Source organism: Anabrus simplex, chromosome 2 (genome assembly GCF_040414725.1).
Source record: "Anabrus simplex isolate iqAnaSimp1 chromosome 2, ASM4041472v1, whole genome shotgun sequence".
In the NCBI taxonomy this organism is placed as follows: domain Eukaryota; kingdom Metazoa; phylum Arthropoda; class Insecta; order Orthoptera; family Tettigoniidae; genus Anabrus; species Anabrus simplex.
The window spans coordinates 772,350,364-772,365,325 of NC_090266.1; the positions used below are offsets into that span (position 1 = coordinate 772,350,364).

A 14,962-nucleotide genomic window follows, 5' to 3' on the forward strand; every position below is an offset into this window, starting at 1 on the left:
GTTCCACCGAGGTAAGATACTTAATTCTAGTACATTCCGAGGACTTTTCAAACCACCTACGTAGTAGATGATGTCACGGGAAAATGTATTCATACTTACCCATTTTTGGTACTGGCTGAGTATTCCAAAACTGATACTGCTTTTGTAAAGCTTCTTCAGTGGTCTTTGCAGGTTTCTGCTGGAATGATAAAACCTCCATTGCCTTGCGAATATCCTAAATGAGAAAAAGTTATAAACCATGTTAACCAATACTAGGACTATACTATAGGACTATTAGGCAGTACCATATGGCTGATAAGGCAGGCATGAGGCAGTTTCTAAAACGTAACTATGATAGGTAGAAAACGGTAAATAAAAATGTAAACAGATTCTGGGATGGGTTTAAAGCAACTGTTGAGGAATGTGAAAACAGGATTGTACCTTTAAGGGTGGTAAGGAATGGTAAAGACCCACCTTATTATAATAGAGAAATAAAGAAACTAAGAGGGAGGTGCAGACTGGAAAGAAATAGAGTTAGAAATGGCTATGGAAGTAAGGAGAAATTGAAGGAACTTGCTAGAAAATTGAATCTAGCAAAGAAGGCAGCTAAGGATAACATGATTGCAAGCATAATTGGCAATCACACAAATTTCAGTGAAAAATGGAAGGGTACGTATAGGTATTTTAAGGCAGAAACAGGTTCCAAGGAGGACATTCCAGGAATAATTAATGAACAAGGGGAGTGTGTATGTGCATATCTACAAAAGGCAGAAGTATTCAGTCAGTAGTATGTAAAGATTGTTGGTTACAAGGATAATGTCCAGATAGAGGAGGAGACTAATGCTAAAGAAGTATTAAAATTTACATATGATAACAATGACATTTACAATAAGATACAAAAGTTGAAAACTAGAAAAGCAGCTAGAATTGATAAGATTTCTGGGGATATACTAAAGACAATGGGTTGGGATATAGTACCATATCTGAAGTACTTATTTGATTATTGTTTGGTCAAAGGAGCTATAACAGATGAATGGAGAGTTGCTATAGTAGCCCCTGTGTATAAATGAAAGGGTAATAGACATAAAGCTGAAAATTACAGGCCAGTAAGTTTGACTTGCATTGTATGTAAGCTTTGGGAAGGCATTCTTTCTGATTATATTGGACATGTTTACGAAATTAGTAACTGGTTCAATAGAAGGCAGTTCGGTTTTAGGAATGGTTATTCCACTGAAGCTCAACTTGTAGGATTCAAGCAAGATATAGCAGATATCTTGGATTCAGGATGTCAAATGGACTGTATCGCAATTGACCTGTCTAAAGCATACGATAGGGTGGATCATGGGAGACTACTGGCAAAAATGAGTGCAAATGGAATAGACAAAAGAGTGACTGAATGGGTTGCTATGTTTCTAGAAAATAGATCTCAGAGAATTAGAGTAGGCAAATCTTTATCTGACCTGGTAATAATTAAGATGGGAATTCCTCAAGGCAGTATTACTGGACCTTTATGTTTTAATAATAATGTTATTTGCTTTACGTCCCACTAACTACTTTTTAAGGTCTTCGGAGACGCCAAGGTGCCGGAATTTAGTCCCGCAGGAGTTCTTTTACGTGCCAGTAAATCTACCGACACGGGGCTGTCGTATTTGAGCATCTTCAAGTACCACCGGACTGAGCCAGGATCGAACCTGCCAAGTTGGGGTTAGAAGACCAGCGCCTTAACTGTCTGAGCCACTCAGCCCAGCCCCTTTATGTTTTCTTATATAAATGATATGAGTAAAGGTGTGGAATCAGAGGTAAGGCATTTTGCGGATGATGTTATTCTGTATAGAGTAATTAATAAGTTACAAGATTGTGAGCAACTGCAACGTGACCTCAATAACGTTGTCACATGGACAGCAGGCAGTGGTATGTTGATAAATGGGGTTAAAAGTCAGGTTGTGAGTTTCACAAATAGGAAAAGTCCTCTCAGTTTTAATTACTGCGTTGATGGGGTGAAAGTTCCTTTTGGGGATCACTGTAAGTATCTAGGTGTTAATATAAGGAAAGATCTCCATTGGCGTTATCATATAAATGGGACTGTAAATAAAGGGTACAGATATCTGCACATGGTTATGAGGGTGTTTAGGGGTTGTAGTAAGGATGTAAAGGAGAGGGCATATAAGTCTCTGTTAAGACCCCAACTAGAGTAAGGTTCCAGTGTATGGGACCCTCACCAGGATTACCTGATTCAAGAACTGGAAAAAATCAAAAGAAAAGCAGCCCGATTTGTTCTGGGTTATTTCCGACAAAAGAGTAGCGTTACAAAAATGTTGCAAAATTTGGGCTGGGAAGAACTGGGAGAAAGAAGACGAGCTGCTCAACTAAGTGGTATGTTCCGAGCTGTCAACGGAGAGATGGCGTGGAATGACATCAAATCAAATCAAAATCTCTTTATTTGCAAATGAGGTGTCTACCTCGGTGGCAAATGGTACACTAACATACATTATTGTCAAGCACTAAATTTTAAATTAACAAGAGAAGAAATTTTTTTTCTAGAATACAATAATATACAATTTATGCTAACAATATTTTTCTATTAAACAAACAGATCATCCTTAATAAATTTATATTGTTTACAAAATTCTACTTATAATATCTCCTATACTTACAAACATAGTCAACTCATATACAGTATGTGGAATTACTTCAAATAATACTATGCAACTGGTATAAGATTAAAATTTACATTGCATTTATTTACTTTATTTTTTTTTTTTTTACCCATTTTGGACCCTAAGTAGAATAACGACCTGCTGCGTCTTAACCAGAGCCCCCTTTTGCCACCACTTTTTAGAGTTCCTGAAGGGCCTTCACAGCTACCGTAGCGGTCCCAGGGCCCTCGAAGTCCCCACTGTACTTCACCCCTACAGGCAGTCCCCTACTTTGGCTGTCCAAACTCCATGGACCAGGAGATGGAATTAATTTTTTTTTAAACACACATTTTTTATTTACAATAGCCTGCACTGGTCGAATGCCCTCTAACATTTCATTTATTTTCCCTGTTGCTGTTTATTCTCTTCTTGAATACCTGCACGGATTTTGGAAAAGGATCAAACACTACCCCTGGTAAACTGTTCCACTCCTTCACGCCCTTCCCAATGAATGAAAATTTACCCCAGTCGCTTCTGCTAAAATTCCTTCTAATTTTATACTTATGGTCAGTTCTGCCAATATAATTATTTTCCAACTGAAGCCTCTCACGGATTTTTCCCCATGCTTCTTCTCCTGTATAGGCTCTATATAATCCTATAAGTCTAGTTTTCTCCCTTCTCTTACTTAAAGTTTCCCACCCAAGTTCCTCTAACATTTCTGATACACTACTGTTTCTCCTGAAATCCCCTGTTACAAATCTTGCTGCTTTCCTCTGCACACTATCTATTTCTTTTATTAGGTATTCTTGGTGAGGATCCCAAACACAGTTTGCATATTCCAATAATGGACAAACCATACTTAAGTAAGTTTTTTCTTTTAATTCTTTGTTGCATCCTTTAAGTAGCCTCATTATGACATGTAACGATCTGTATGCTTTCCCAACAATTTCATCAACATGACCCTTCCAGTGCAAATTACTTTCAAATCTCACACCTAAGTATTTGAACTTGCCATCTTTTGGGATAACTACCTCATCCAAAGTATATTCAAATTCAGTTTTAAAGCTCTTGTTTGTAAATGTTGTAACAGTTGATTTGCCTCCATTAACCTTCATATTATTTTCTTCAACCCACTGTTGGATACTTTGAAGGTCCCTTTGTAATTCTGAACAACCCTCAATGTTATTTATTTCCCTATAAACAATTATATCATCTGCATACAATCTTATTTTTGATGTTATATTGTTCCCTAAATCATTTGTGTGTATTAAGAAAAGTAACGGACCGATTATACTACCCTGTGCGATTCCCTTCCAAACTTTCTCTTCCTGTGATATATTATTTCCTACTTTGACTTTCTGAACCCTTGAATTGAGAAATGTTTTTATCCAACGTATAACCCTTATGTCCAATCCTATTCCCTCCAATTTCTTTAATAATATTCCATGTTCCACTCTATCAAAGGCTTTGGAAAGATCTATGGCTATGCAATCTAACTGGCCTCCTGAATCCAACTGATCTGATATGTCCTGCTGAAATCCCAGTAGTTGTGCCTCACAAGAAAATTTCTTTCGAAATCCATACTGGCTCCTCATGAACCAATTTTTATCATCACATATCCCTCTGATGTACTTTGCTATTAAACTCTCCAGTATTTTACAAACTATACTGGTCAGGCTGCTTGGTCTGTAGTTCTCTGGTTTCCTTTTATCACCCTTTCCTTTATAAATTGGTATTATTATAGATTCCTTCCATTCTTTTGGTATTACACTATTATTTATGACACAGTCAAAGAGAAATTTTAAATAAGGCACTATGTACCACCCCATTGTCTTTAATACCTCCCCAGTAATTTGATCACTTCCTGCTGCTTTTCCTTGCTGAAGCAGTTGGATTTCTCTGAAAATATCTTCATTTGTGAATGAGAAGCTTCTTGTTTCCCTATGTGTCTCTCCCTCTCTATTTTCTGTTTTGGTTTCCAACTCCTGACAATCTTCTACTGAATCTCTGAATTCCCTACTAAATAGATTTGCTTTCTCAGTATCTGTTGAATAGTGTTCACCCCCTTCTCCCACCATTGTAGGAATTTGGATTCCTTTTCCTTTTTGATTCCTAATATATGAATACATCTTTTCCCATTTCCCTTTGTGGTCATTACCCTCTTGAAGTATGCCATTCATATATTTCTCTTTTGCTTCCTTTTTCACTATATTCAGTTCCCTCATTAGCTGTTTTCTAGTTTCTCTATTCTCCCTACCCTCTTTGATTTTCCTGTTTACTATTCTACATTTTCTTTTTAATTTCCTTATTTCCCTTGTATAATAAACAGGGTCTGAGGTCATTTTACCCTTCTTAACAGGTACAAATCTCTTCTCTCCTTCCCAAATGATTCCTTTAAATTTAGCCCAAAGTGTGTCCACATTACTCCCTTCACTTATCCAACAACTGAATTGTGATTTAAGTCCCAAATTCATCAACTTTAGTTTTTCTGTATCATTTCTTGTCTTGTGTGACATTAGTAGACGAATAAGTTTGAGTGGCGTTTATAAAAGTAGGAAATATCACAATATGTTGAAGTTGGAATTCAAGAGGACAAACTGGGGCAAATATTCATTTATAGGAAGGGGAGTTAGGGATTGGAATAACTTACCAAGGGAGATATTCAATAAATTTCCAATTTCTTTGAAATCATTTAGGAAGAGGCTGGGAAAACAACAGATAGGGAATTTGCCACCTGGGCGATTGCCCTAAATGCAGATCAGTATTGACTGATTGATACTGGAACACATCATGTCCATTTAAAACTTGGAGGACAGCCTATATTGCTTGACAAATGAAGCAGCAAAAGAATATAGAACTTTCAAATCTTCAACAAAATGTACATAGTTTATTACTGCAAGGAAACTAAATCTATTGATACTGACCAACAAATACAGGCATGGATAAGGAAACAATTATTATTGGCAACTCACCCCGAAAGCAAGAGCAGATTTTTTTAATGCAGAAAAAAACTAAAATCTTCCCAGAGGGTACTAAGTTGGAAGCAATTGAATAGTGACTACAAAATCTTAAATATGACCTAGTCTAACATCTTGAATCTTGAAAAGACATGCAATATACCATAGAAAAATTACTTCCTTTTTGATAACTGTTTTGTTGCTAGGGAAAAGGCTTAAGAAAAATTAATATCAGGTAGAAGGTAGACATGGGCCATGGTAACTGTGCAGTCGTGTGATGTCAGAGGCCAGCACTACAACTGATCGCAAAAATATCAGTCAAGATTTCAGCAAGGTGGTACACGCCAGGACTCATAGCTGGGTGCTGTCTTGCCTCGCTTAGCCCCTCCACTTGTTCAGTTCCCCACTGTGATGAGAACAGTGACAGAGGTCGATAGAGTGGTCATTCAGAGACACACTGAAGTAGAAAAGAGTATAGCGAAGGTGCTTGGCTATTCCATGCATGCATAATCTTTCTGTCTCTTTCTTCTCTCATTTGTCTCCCTCGCACAATAAACAACACGAGTTGTACAGTTACCATCTCTGACAGATATGAGCAGATAAAACATTTTAAGTTTCTGTGCATAATCTTAAGAATGGTAGTTTAGTAAAGGAAATTATTTGCCAGAGCAAATTTTTCTTTTTAGACATTCCTGTAAGACAGCCAGGGGCTGGGGATCTCCAAATCTGGTATACGAACTTCAACGGGAGATGAAGAGGAAAACTTTTCACTCGCTGCCAGCCAGTAGAAGGCTTATACCTGCACAGCTAAGGTATGTTACAGTGAAAATGTAATGCACATGGTAACAGGAAGTACGATGTGCATTCAAGTTCTAAGGCCTCCGATTTTTATTCTCCAGACTGGAAAGAAATAGAAACATGTGCATTGTTTTAAAAGGAGCCTGCGTTCGTTGTCAAAACGTCACAAAGATGGCAGCACTATACGACAGATGGATTTTTAGCGCCAGCCGCGAGAATGAGAACTGTTTTAGATACTTAAAATGGCGACGTTTTCCTTATGTGAACAGCGTGCAATCATTCGTTTTTTGAATTTGCGTGGTGTGACACCAACTGAAATTCATCGACAGTTGAAGGAGACATGTGGTGATGGAGTTATGGATGTGTCGAAGGTGCGTTCATGGGTACGACAGTTTAATGAAGACAGAACATCGTGTGACAACAAGCCGAAACAACCTCGGGCTCGCACAAGCCGGTCTGACGACATGATCGAGAAAGTCGAGAGAATTGTTTTGGGGGATCGCCGAATGACTGTTGAACAGATCGCCTCCAGTGTTGGCATTTCCGTGGGTTCTGTGCACACAATCCTGCATGATGACCTGAAAATGCGAAAAGTGTCATCCAGGTGGGTGCCACGAATGCTGACGGACGACCACAAGGCTGCCCGTGTGGCATGTTGCCAAGCAATGTTGACGCGCAACGACAGCATGAATGGGACTTTCTTTTCGTCGACTGTGACAATGGATGAGACGTGGATGCCATTTTTCAATCCAGAAACAAAGCGCCAGTCAGCTCAATGGAAGCACACAGATTCACCGCCACCAAAAAAATTTCGGGTAACCGCCAGTGCTGAAAAAATGATGGTGTCCATGTTCTGGGACAGCGAGGGCGTAATCCTTACCCATTGCGTTCCAAAGGGCACTACGGTAACAGGTGCATCATACGAAAATGTTTTGAAGAACAAGTTCCTTCCTGCACTGCAACAAAAACGTCCGGGAAAGGCTGCGCACGTGCTGTTTCACCAAGACAACGCACCCGCACATCGAGCTAACGTTACGCAAACGTTTCTTCGTGAAAACAACTTTGAAGTGATCCCTCATGCTCCCTACTCACCTGACCTGGCTCCTAGTGACTTTTGGCTTTTTCCAACAATGAAAGACACTCTCCGTGGCCGCACATTCACCAGCCGTGCTGCTATTGCCTCAGCGATTTTCCAGTGGTCACAACATACTCCTAAAGAAGCCTTCGCCGCTGCCATGGAATCATGGCGTCGACGTTGTGAAAAATGTGTACGTCTGCAGGGTGATTACGTCGAGAAGTAACGCCAGTTTCATCGTTTTCGGGTGAGAAGTTAGTTAGAAAAAAAATCGGAGGCCTTAGAACTTGAATGCACCTCGTATTTCTTGTTGACATACATCTTTAGAGAAAAATTTGTATTAAAAACAAGCTTATGCGATTTTCACACATGCTATCCGAAGTATAAGTGGCCATCAAAAAGTACTGCTGTGCGATTGTTCATGAAACGGCGAGAAACAGTATTCGTTTCCAATAAGAAAAGTGACGTCCAAAACAGGCCCTGACTGACAAGACACTTTAAGGCATTCAAGTCAGAATGGAAGAGAGTCCGGAAAACCCCTAACTGAGTGACTTGTGCAGGAATGTAGCATTTACCAATGTTCTGTTATGAGAAGACTTAAACCATTCTGTTTGGTCCATATTGAAACGGGAATGCCCTGCGAGCATTCGCGTTCGTGTATTTCTTGAGAGCAACGCGCTAACACCCGACTGTATGGACTCAAAACGAGCGCCGAGCGCGGGCATCATGGGGAACAGCATGCAAGCAAGCGCTGCTACAGAGTGCCAGCCAAGGCCAGGTGACGTTACACCGAAAGTTCCATTAGATTCTATGTCGTTTCGTCACGAACGGAAGGTCAGATCGTTTTTTGGAGAATGTCACCTTGTAGGCCTGGACAACAAATGCTACTACCCAAAATTTCATTAAAATCAGCGGAAGGATGGACGAGATATGAATTTTTTTTAAAGCTCATATTTCCAGTCTCACCGTCCGACCTTGAGTAATATAAGGGGGTCGCCAGCCTCGAAGAGATCAAAGTATGTCAGTGTGTCACAGTACTTCGTCATGAACCAGTCGTCTCGCTGATGTGATGCAGTTCGTTACTCTGTCCGGCTAAGGACCGGGGTTCGAAAGTACGTAATACGAGTGTTGAAAGCCTGCTCTGTGGACTCTAACTTCGCATGTAAGCGAAAGCTTATTAACTGATAATATCGGTCTATCGAGCCAAGTAACATAATTTTGTTTCGTGAATTGTGTAATTGAAGAGACTGTACAGTAACCACTTGATATTTTGAAACTGTGCTTAAAGGACTTAGGGCATAAAGACTGTGCTGTAGTTGTTTCCTCTACAAGAGACTGTGTTAGGCTATTTCGTAAAATTGTGCCCTAGTGAAAGAACAATTCTTTTTATGGACAGTGTCACTTTGTTTCGTAAAGGACAGTGCCTACTTTTCTTTCAAAGACTGTGTCAATTACTCCGTGAGAAAAACAGTGTCGACATTTTCTTTCCATAAGACCTTCATTTTCAAAAGACTGTGTCAATCCATTTCACAGAACTGTGCTAACATTTACTTTCATAAAACTATGCCAATATTTCCTTTCAAGGACAGTGCTGATTCGTGGAATACGGTACCTTCATTTCTTTTGAAGGGACTATGTTAATTCCCCTCATAAAGACTGTGTCTACATTTACGTGTAATATTGTGCCTCAGTGGAAAATTTACCTCTGAGAAATTACGTGATTTTTGTTAAGACTGAGTCGTAACAGAACTTGGTTCTCTTTCATAAGACTGTGTCATAAACTATTTCTTTCTGTCTTTGCAGAAACTTTAATTTATTTCTATGTGTGTGTGTGTGCACTAGAACATTGCATGTACTCATTACAAACAGTGAAGAGACTGTCCGAAGGACTTAATTTATTTTCTTTTGCACTGAGATTAAGTGAAGTGGTAAACCATCGTATCTCAGAAAGTTCCAAATTATTTTCATTGCCTATCACTTCAAGTTCGATAGCGACTATCGCACGAACAATATTAATCATTCTCACAGAACTGTGATTTTGAATTCATCTCCTTTTTTTCAAATGTGCGTCCAACACCATTTGTAGTGGAACTTATTCGGCCAGTAAACAGTGTCTTGCCATAATTTGCAGTGCAGTGTTGTAGAGAAGTGTCGTATGAGATTCCATTGACATTCTGTGCGAAAGTTTTACATCTCTCTGCTCCTTTCATAGGACTTAGTGGAATACAAAACTCAACAACTATTCCACGCTGCACTATCATCAGATGACTGCCCCAGGTTAGAGTCTCCTTTAACATCAAGGGCTAACAACCGCCGTGGGACGACTTCGACGACGTGGGACGACTTCGACGACGTGGGACGCCGCCGACACCGCAGAACGATGCCTTCTCCACATCTTTAAGGACATTCAAACTATTCGTCTATAAAATGTGATATAATTTCTATGCATTTTTTTTAATAAACTGCAAGTTCCTTCTCTCATACTCTCTAAAGCATGAACCGTACACGCCTTGGCGTTATTCATGCTCTCCACAAAACTGAAGTACGGGCATTCCTGTTTCAATATAAATAAATTAACCCCTACAACTCCAGCTGCATTTTATAACTTTTGTAGGTAGATTATACAATCTGTATGTTACAGAATTGTGAATCCCACACTACTTCTAATGAGCAACAAAGCTTTATTTAATCTTAGTGGATATGTGAATGCTCAAAATACACAGTACTGGGGCACAAAATACATATATATGCAATTCACAAAGTCCTGTTAACACTATTACGTTTCAAGGTAACTTTCTATATCTGTGGCGAGCATAATATTATGCTGTTCGATTTCTCGCGCTTTGTGTTGTTGACAAACATAATATTACAGCTCTTAACACTCCTGTGTGGATTCCAGTAAGTATGAAGTTGCACATACTATCGCTACATAGCACCACGTCACTGTTCAGCAGAAGAACATCGATCTGTTCGAAGGCAAGCAAACTCGTGAAAGGAGCTTCCCTCGTAAAATTATTTGTTCTGTGCATGGCTTGTGTTCAGCTTCATTTGGACAGACATGGCTCACAAACAGATAGAACAGTTATTAGAGGAAGTTTTAGATGAATCTGGTGAGAGTGATAGTGATATATCTGCAAACAGTGACAGTGATTTTGCTCTTTCAGCAAACTATGCAAGTTCAGGTAGGTCAAATCTGTTTTCCTTTCCTTTGTTTTGTTTTTTTCTTTGTGGACAGAATCTTCTCTCGCAAAAGCGTTGAGATTTTTTTATGACTAGCATATTTGGGGTTATAATTCGCTTGCCAGATTCTGAATCTGACACACTCGAAGAGAGAGTCTTCCTTTCGACTTCCGCTGGCACACCCGCTCGTTCCAGGAGGAGAGCGCAGGCAACAGGTGTTGCAGGTGTAGGACATAGTGAATGGACAGAGGGTGACCAGATTCCAGATATTATGGTTTACACTAGACCTAGCGGAGTGGAACAAAACATCGGCTTAGACCAGTCCTGTGAGCCAATAGATTTTTTTTTACGCACTTCATCGATACGGACATGATGAACACAATGAAAGAGCAGGCTAATTTATATGCATATCAATGACTAAATAAACTTCAGTTGTAAAATAAGTTAAGCCCCAAGTCACGATTTAGGCAGTGGAGCACTGTTACTATTGCAGAGGTGAAAAGGTTTCTTGCAATTTTATCGCATATGTGTATTAGCCTGCGTCTGACGATAGAGAATTATTGGAGCACAGATCCAGTTCCCAGTTGTAATTTTTGTCCCAATGTATTATCCAGGGACAGGTTTCTGAAAATTCTCTCCATGTTTCACCTATCTGACAATACTAGTCAGAAGAAACCAGGTGAATTAGGATACGATACTCAGCATAAAGTTCAGCCTCTCCTGAATAAATTAGTCTCTAAATTTCGAGAGACATATTACCCAGGAGAAGCTGTAACTATTGATGAATGTATGTACCCATTTAGGGGTAATATATATTTCAAAGTATATGTGGCTCAGAAGCCAAATAAGTATGGTATCAAATTGTATATTCTGTTCGAGTCGAGCACGGGGTACATATGGAACTTTGAGGTGTACCACGGAAAGGACGCGCAACTTGATCACGGTGCCGCTGGTATTGTCAAATGGTTACTAGATGATTTAGCCAATAAAGGTCACAATGCATATGTTGATCGATTCTACACCAGAGTATCTCCTGTAAAAGACTTAGCAGAGATGAATACAGGGGTAGTGGGCACTGTAGTGAAGTCAAGGAAGGGACTTCCCAAGGCACTACTGGAAGCTAAACTGAAGAAGAATGACCACATATTTCACGCAAGGACAAGCGAGATGTTTGGATGCTAAGTAGCAGACACACTGCCAGTATGCAAAACGTGAAGACAAGATGGGGCCAGGAAAAATCCAAACCTATTTCAGTGAATGACTATAATCTGCATAAACCAACGTTATCACATGGGGCGCTCGAGCATAAAACAGTGAAGTGGTGAAAAAAAGGAAAAAACTAGCCATTCGTCTCATTGTGATGGCAATAGGGAATGGCTGTATTGTTCACAACAGTCTGAAAGCAAAGAAACTCAGCACCTCCCAGTTTGTTCAAGAAGTTTGGTCAAGATTAGTGCTGTCTGCAGGGAATGAACTTGAACCTAGCACCTCCAGTTCGAAGATAGCTCGGATCACTCGAAAACATTTTCCAGACCAAGTACCTCTTTCTGAAGGTAAAAGGAAGGCACAAAGAAGATGTGCTGATTGCAGTGACAAGGAAAAAAACATTACACGGGCAAGGCCAGAAGAAAAGACACTTCGTATCAGTGTACCGACTGTGACGCTGGACTTGGTGTTTCAAAATTTACCATACCGTAGAGCATTATGAGAAATGACATTTTTACTTTTAAGTTCAAAGTACCGAGCTCAATAGCTGCAGTCGCTTAAGTGCGGCCAGTATCCAGTATTCGGGAGATAGTAGGTTCGAACCCCACTGTCGGCAGCCCTGAAAATGGTTTTCCGTGGTTTCCCATTTTCACACCAGGCAAATGCTGGGGCTGTACCTTAATTAAAGCTACGGCCGCTTCCTTCCCATTCCTAGCTCTTCCTTGTCCCATCGTCGCCATAAGACATATCTGTGTCGGTGCAACGTAAAGCAACTAGCAAAAAAAAGTTCAAAGTAGTGTGTTATATCAAAAAAATGATTATTGAGATTTATTTCAACAGTGCAATGCAGGCATATTTGATTTTACAATTTCATTTTTTTTTGCCTGAAAAAATTGTGTAATTTTGCAACATTTTTTACAATATAGTTTTTTTCAATCTATCTGAAATTTATTGAACTTGTAGTGTAAGGATTCGGAAATCAAACAGACTTTTCAATTTATTTGTAACTCAAACCACATTCATTTTTCGCCATTCTGAACATAGCCATAATTCTGGAAATCAGGCAGCACACAGATGAGGAGCAACATTTAAGGCATCAGCAGGATAAGTGTTAAAGGATCAAAATGTTTGGCTATGGTGCATGATTAATGTAAGATGGACAATTAGTCCAATATTTTCTTTATGACACGGAGAATTTGGAGCACTATGTGAATGAAATTTTATGACCATTCACTGAAATGCTAACGGAAGGAAAACAATACATGTACTTCCACAGGATATCGCAACAGCTCATACAGTTGTTTCAATGGAAGTAATTTGCGAGATTTTTGACGAATGAGTAACTAGCTGCAGGCTTTGGCTCCGTTGTTTGCCAGACTTAACCACTTATTATTAGGGCTCGGATTTTTAGGTAAACAAATACAGGTTTTAAACATTTTTCTGTAATTACATAAATTCCTGTTTTTCAGTTATTAGCATATATTATTTACTTTTAATCAATATGCTAGATCTTTCAGTTTATTGCATTTCTGTTTGGTGTTTCTTAAATAGAGAAGAACCTGTGAGCTATCTAATCTTAATAATAATAATAATAATAATAATAATAATAATAATAATAATAATAATAATAATAATAATAATAATAATAATAATAATGTTATTTGCTTTACGTCCCACTAACTACTCTTTTACGGTTTTCAGAGACGCCAAGGTGCCGGAATTTTGTTCCGCAGAAGTTCTTTTACGTGCCAGTAAATCTACCGACACAAGGCTGACGTATTTGAGCACCTTCAAATACCACCGGACTGAGGCAGGATCGAACCTGCCAAGTTGGGGTCAGAAGGCCAGTACATCAGCCGTCTGAGCCACTCAGCCTGGCCTATCTAATCTTAATACAGTATAAACATCTGCTGCCCTAAACACAGAGTGTATGTTATTCTATTTCTGCACATCAACTTGCAGCAGTGTGTTTCTTATCTTATCAATTGGACTCGCTGTAGAAGCCAGGGGATTTCCTTGTCCATAGCCATATTGCACCACGTGTCTGATCTTCTTCCCAACTGCACGAGACCAGATCACTATCACTCACATGTTGTTCATTTCTGGTGCTACGAAGTGCAAGCCAATATTATAATGCCAAAAGTAAAAGCAACAAGTTATCATCTGTAGCAATACATTTCAGAATTTAAGGATAATTTTAGATGGGCGCATCCTGTTCTACCATAGTTGTACTTCCTCTTAAAAACAACAATCATCAAGCTTGATCCGTTCTGCCAACCGTGTGGGAAAACAAAGGCTGAACAGCGATCTCAAGTTACACAACACCTGGAGGTCAAGAAACATATCGCTGCAGTTTTGTGCCTGATGAGAAACAACCTCTTATTAGTGATGCAGTTCCAGGTTCTTCTGCAGGACCTGATACATTTTCAGTTTATTATGAAGATTTATGTAGGACATTTGTGTCAGCCAACATACCTCTTTCTAAGATAAATAATCCAGTTTTAGGAAGTTTCTCACTAAATATTCAAATCTTGACACTCCTGAAGAGTCAGTGTCAAGAAGACAAAAAAGTCTTCCAGAGTGTCACCAACAAACACTACCGTACAACTAATTTCTTCAGTATATGAAAATGGGAAAATCTGGGTTACGTTAGATGAAACTTCAGACTCTACTGGCAGGAAAGTTGGGAATGTCATTGTTGGGGTATTAAGAAACTATGAAGTGATGTTTCCTGCTAACCAGCCAAGAAATGATTACTGAGAACCATGTGATGGTTGCAAGATTATTTAATGAAACAATGCAAATTTTGTGGCCATGTGGAGTAAAGTACGACGATGTTCCACTGTTACTGACAGATGCTGCAGCATATATGAAGAAGGCAGCAGCAGGTCTTGATAGTTATCATAAAATGATCCATGTTAAATGCATTGCGCAAGGTTTACACAGACTATGTGAAGAAATTAATAATAATGTTATTGGCTTTACACTTGTCTACGGTTTTTGGAGACGCCGAGGTACTGGAATTCAGTCCTGCAGGAGTTCTTTTACATGCCAGTAAATCTACTGACATGAGGCTGACGTATTTGAGCACCTTCAAATACCACCGGACTGAGCCAGGATCAAACCTGCCA

The 14,962-nt window shown here is 39.3% G+C and overlaps 1 protein-coding gene across 3 annotated transcripts in view; it reads right to left on the minus strand.

Moving 5' to 3' along the window:
* Positions 1-14,962, minus strand: part of LOC136864446 (glycylpeptide N-tetradecanoyltransferase 2) — a 298,318-nt gene that overhangs the window by 178,677 nt on the left and 104,679 nt on the right. For all 3 annotated transcript variants that reach the window (XR_010859313.2, XM_067141451.2, XM_067141450.2), the window contains one exon: positions 100-214. Coding sequence is in view for 2 of the 3 variants with exons in the window: in XM_067141451.2 (XP_066997552.1) it covers positions 100-214 (115 nt within the window). In the remaining variant the exon portion in view is untranslated. The remainder of the gene's footprint in view (positions 1-99; positions 215-14,962) is intronic.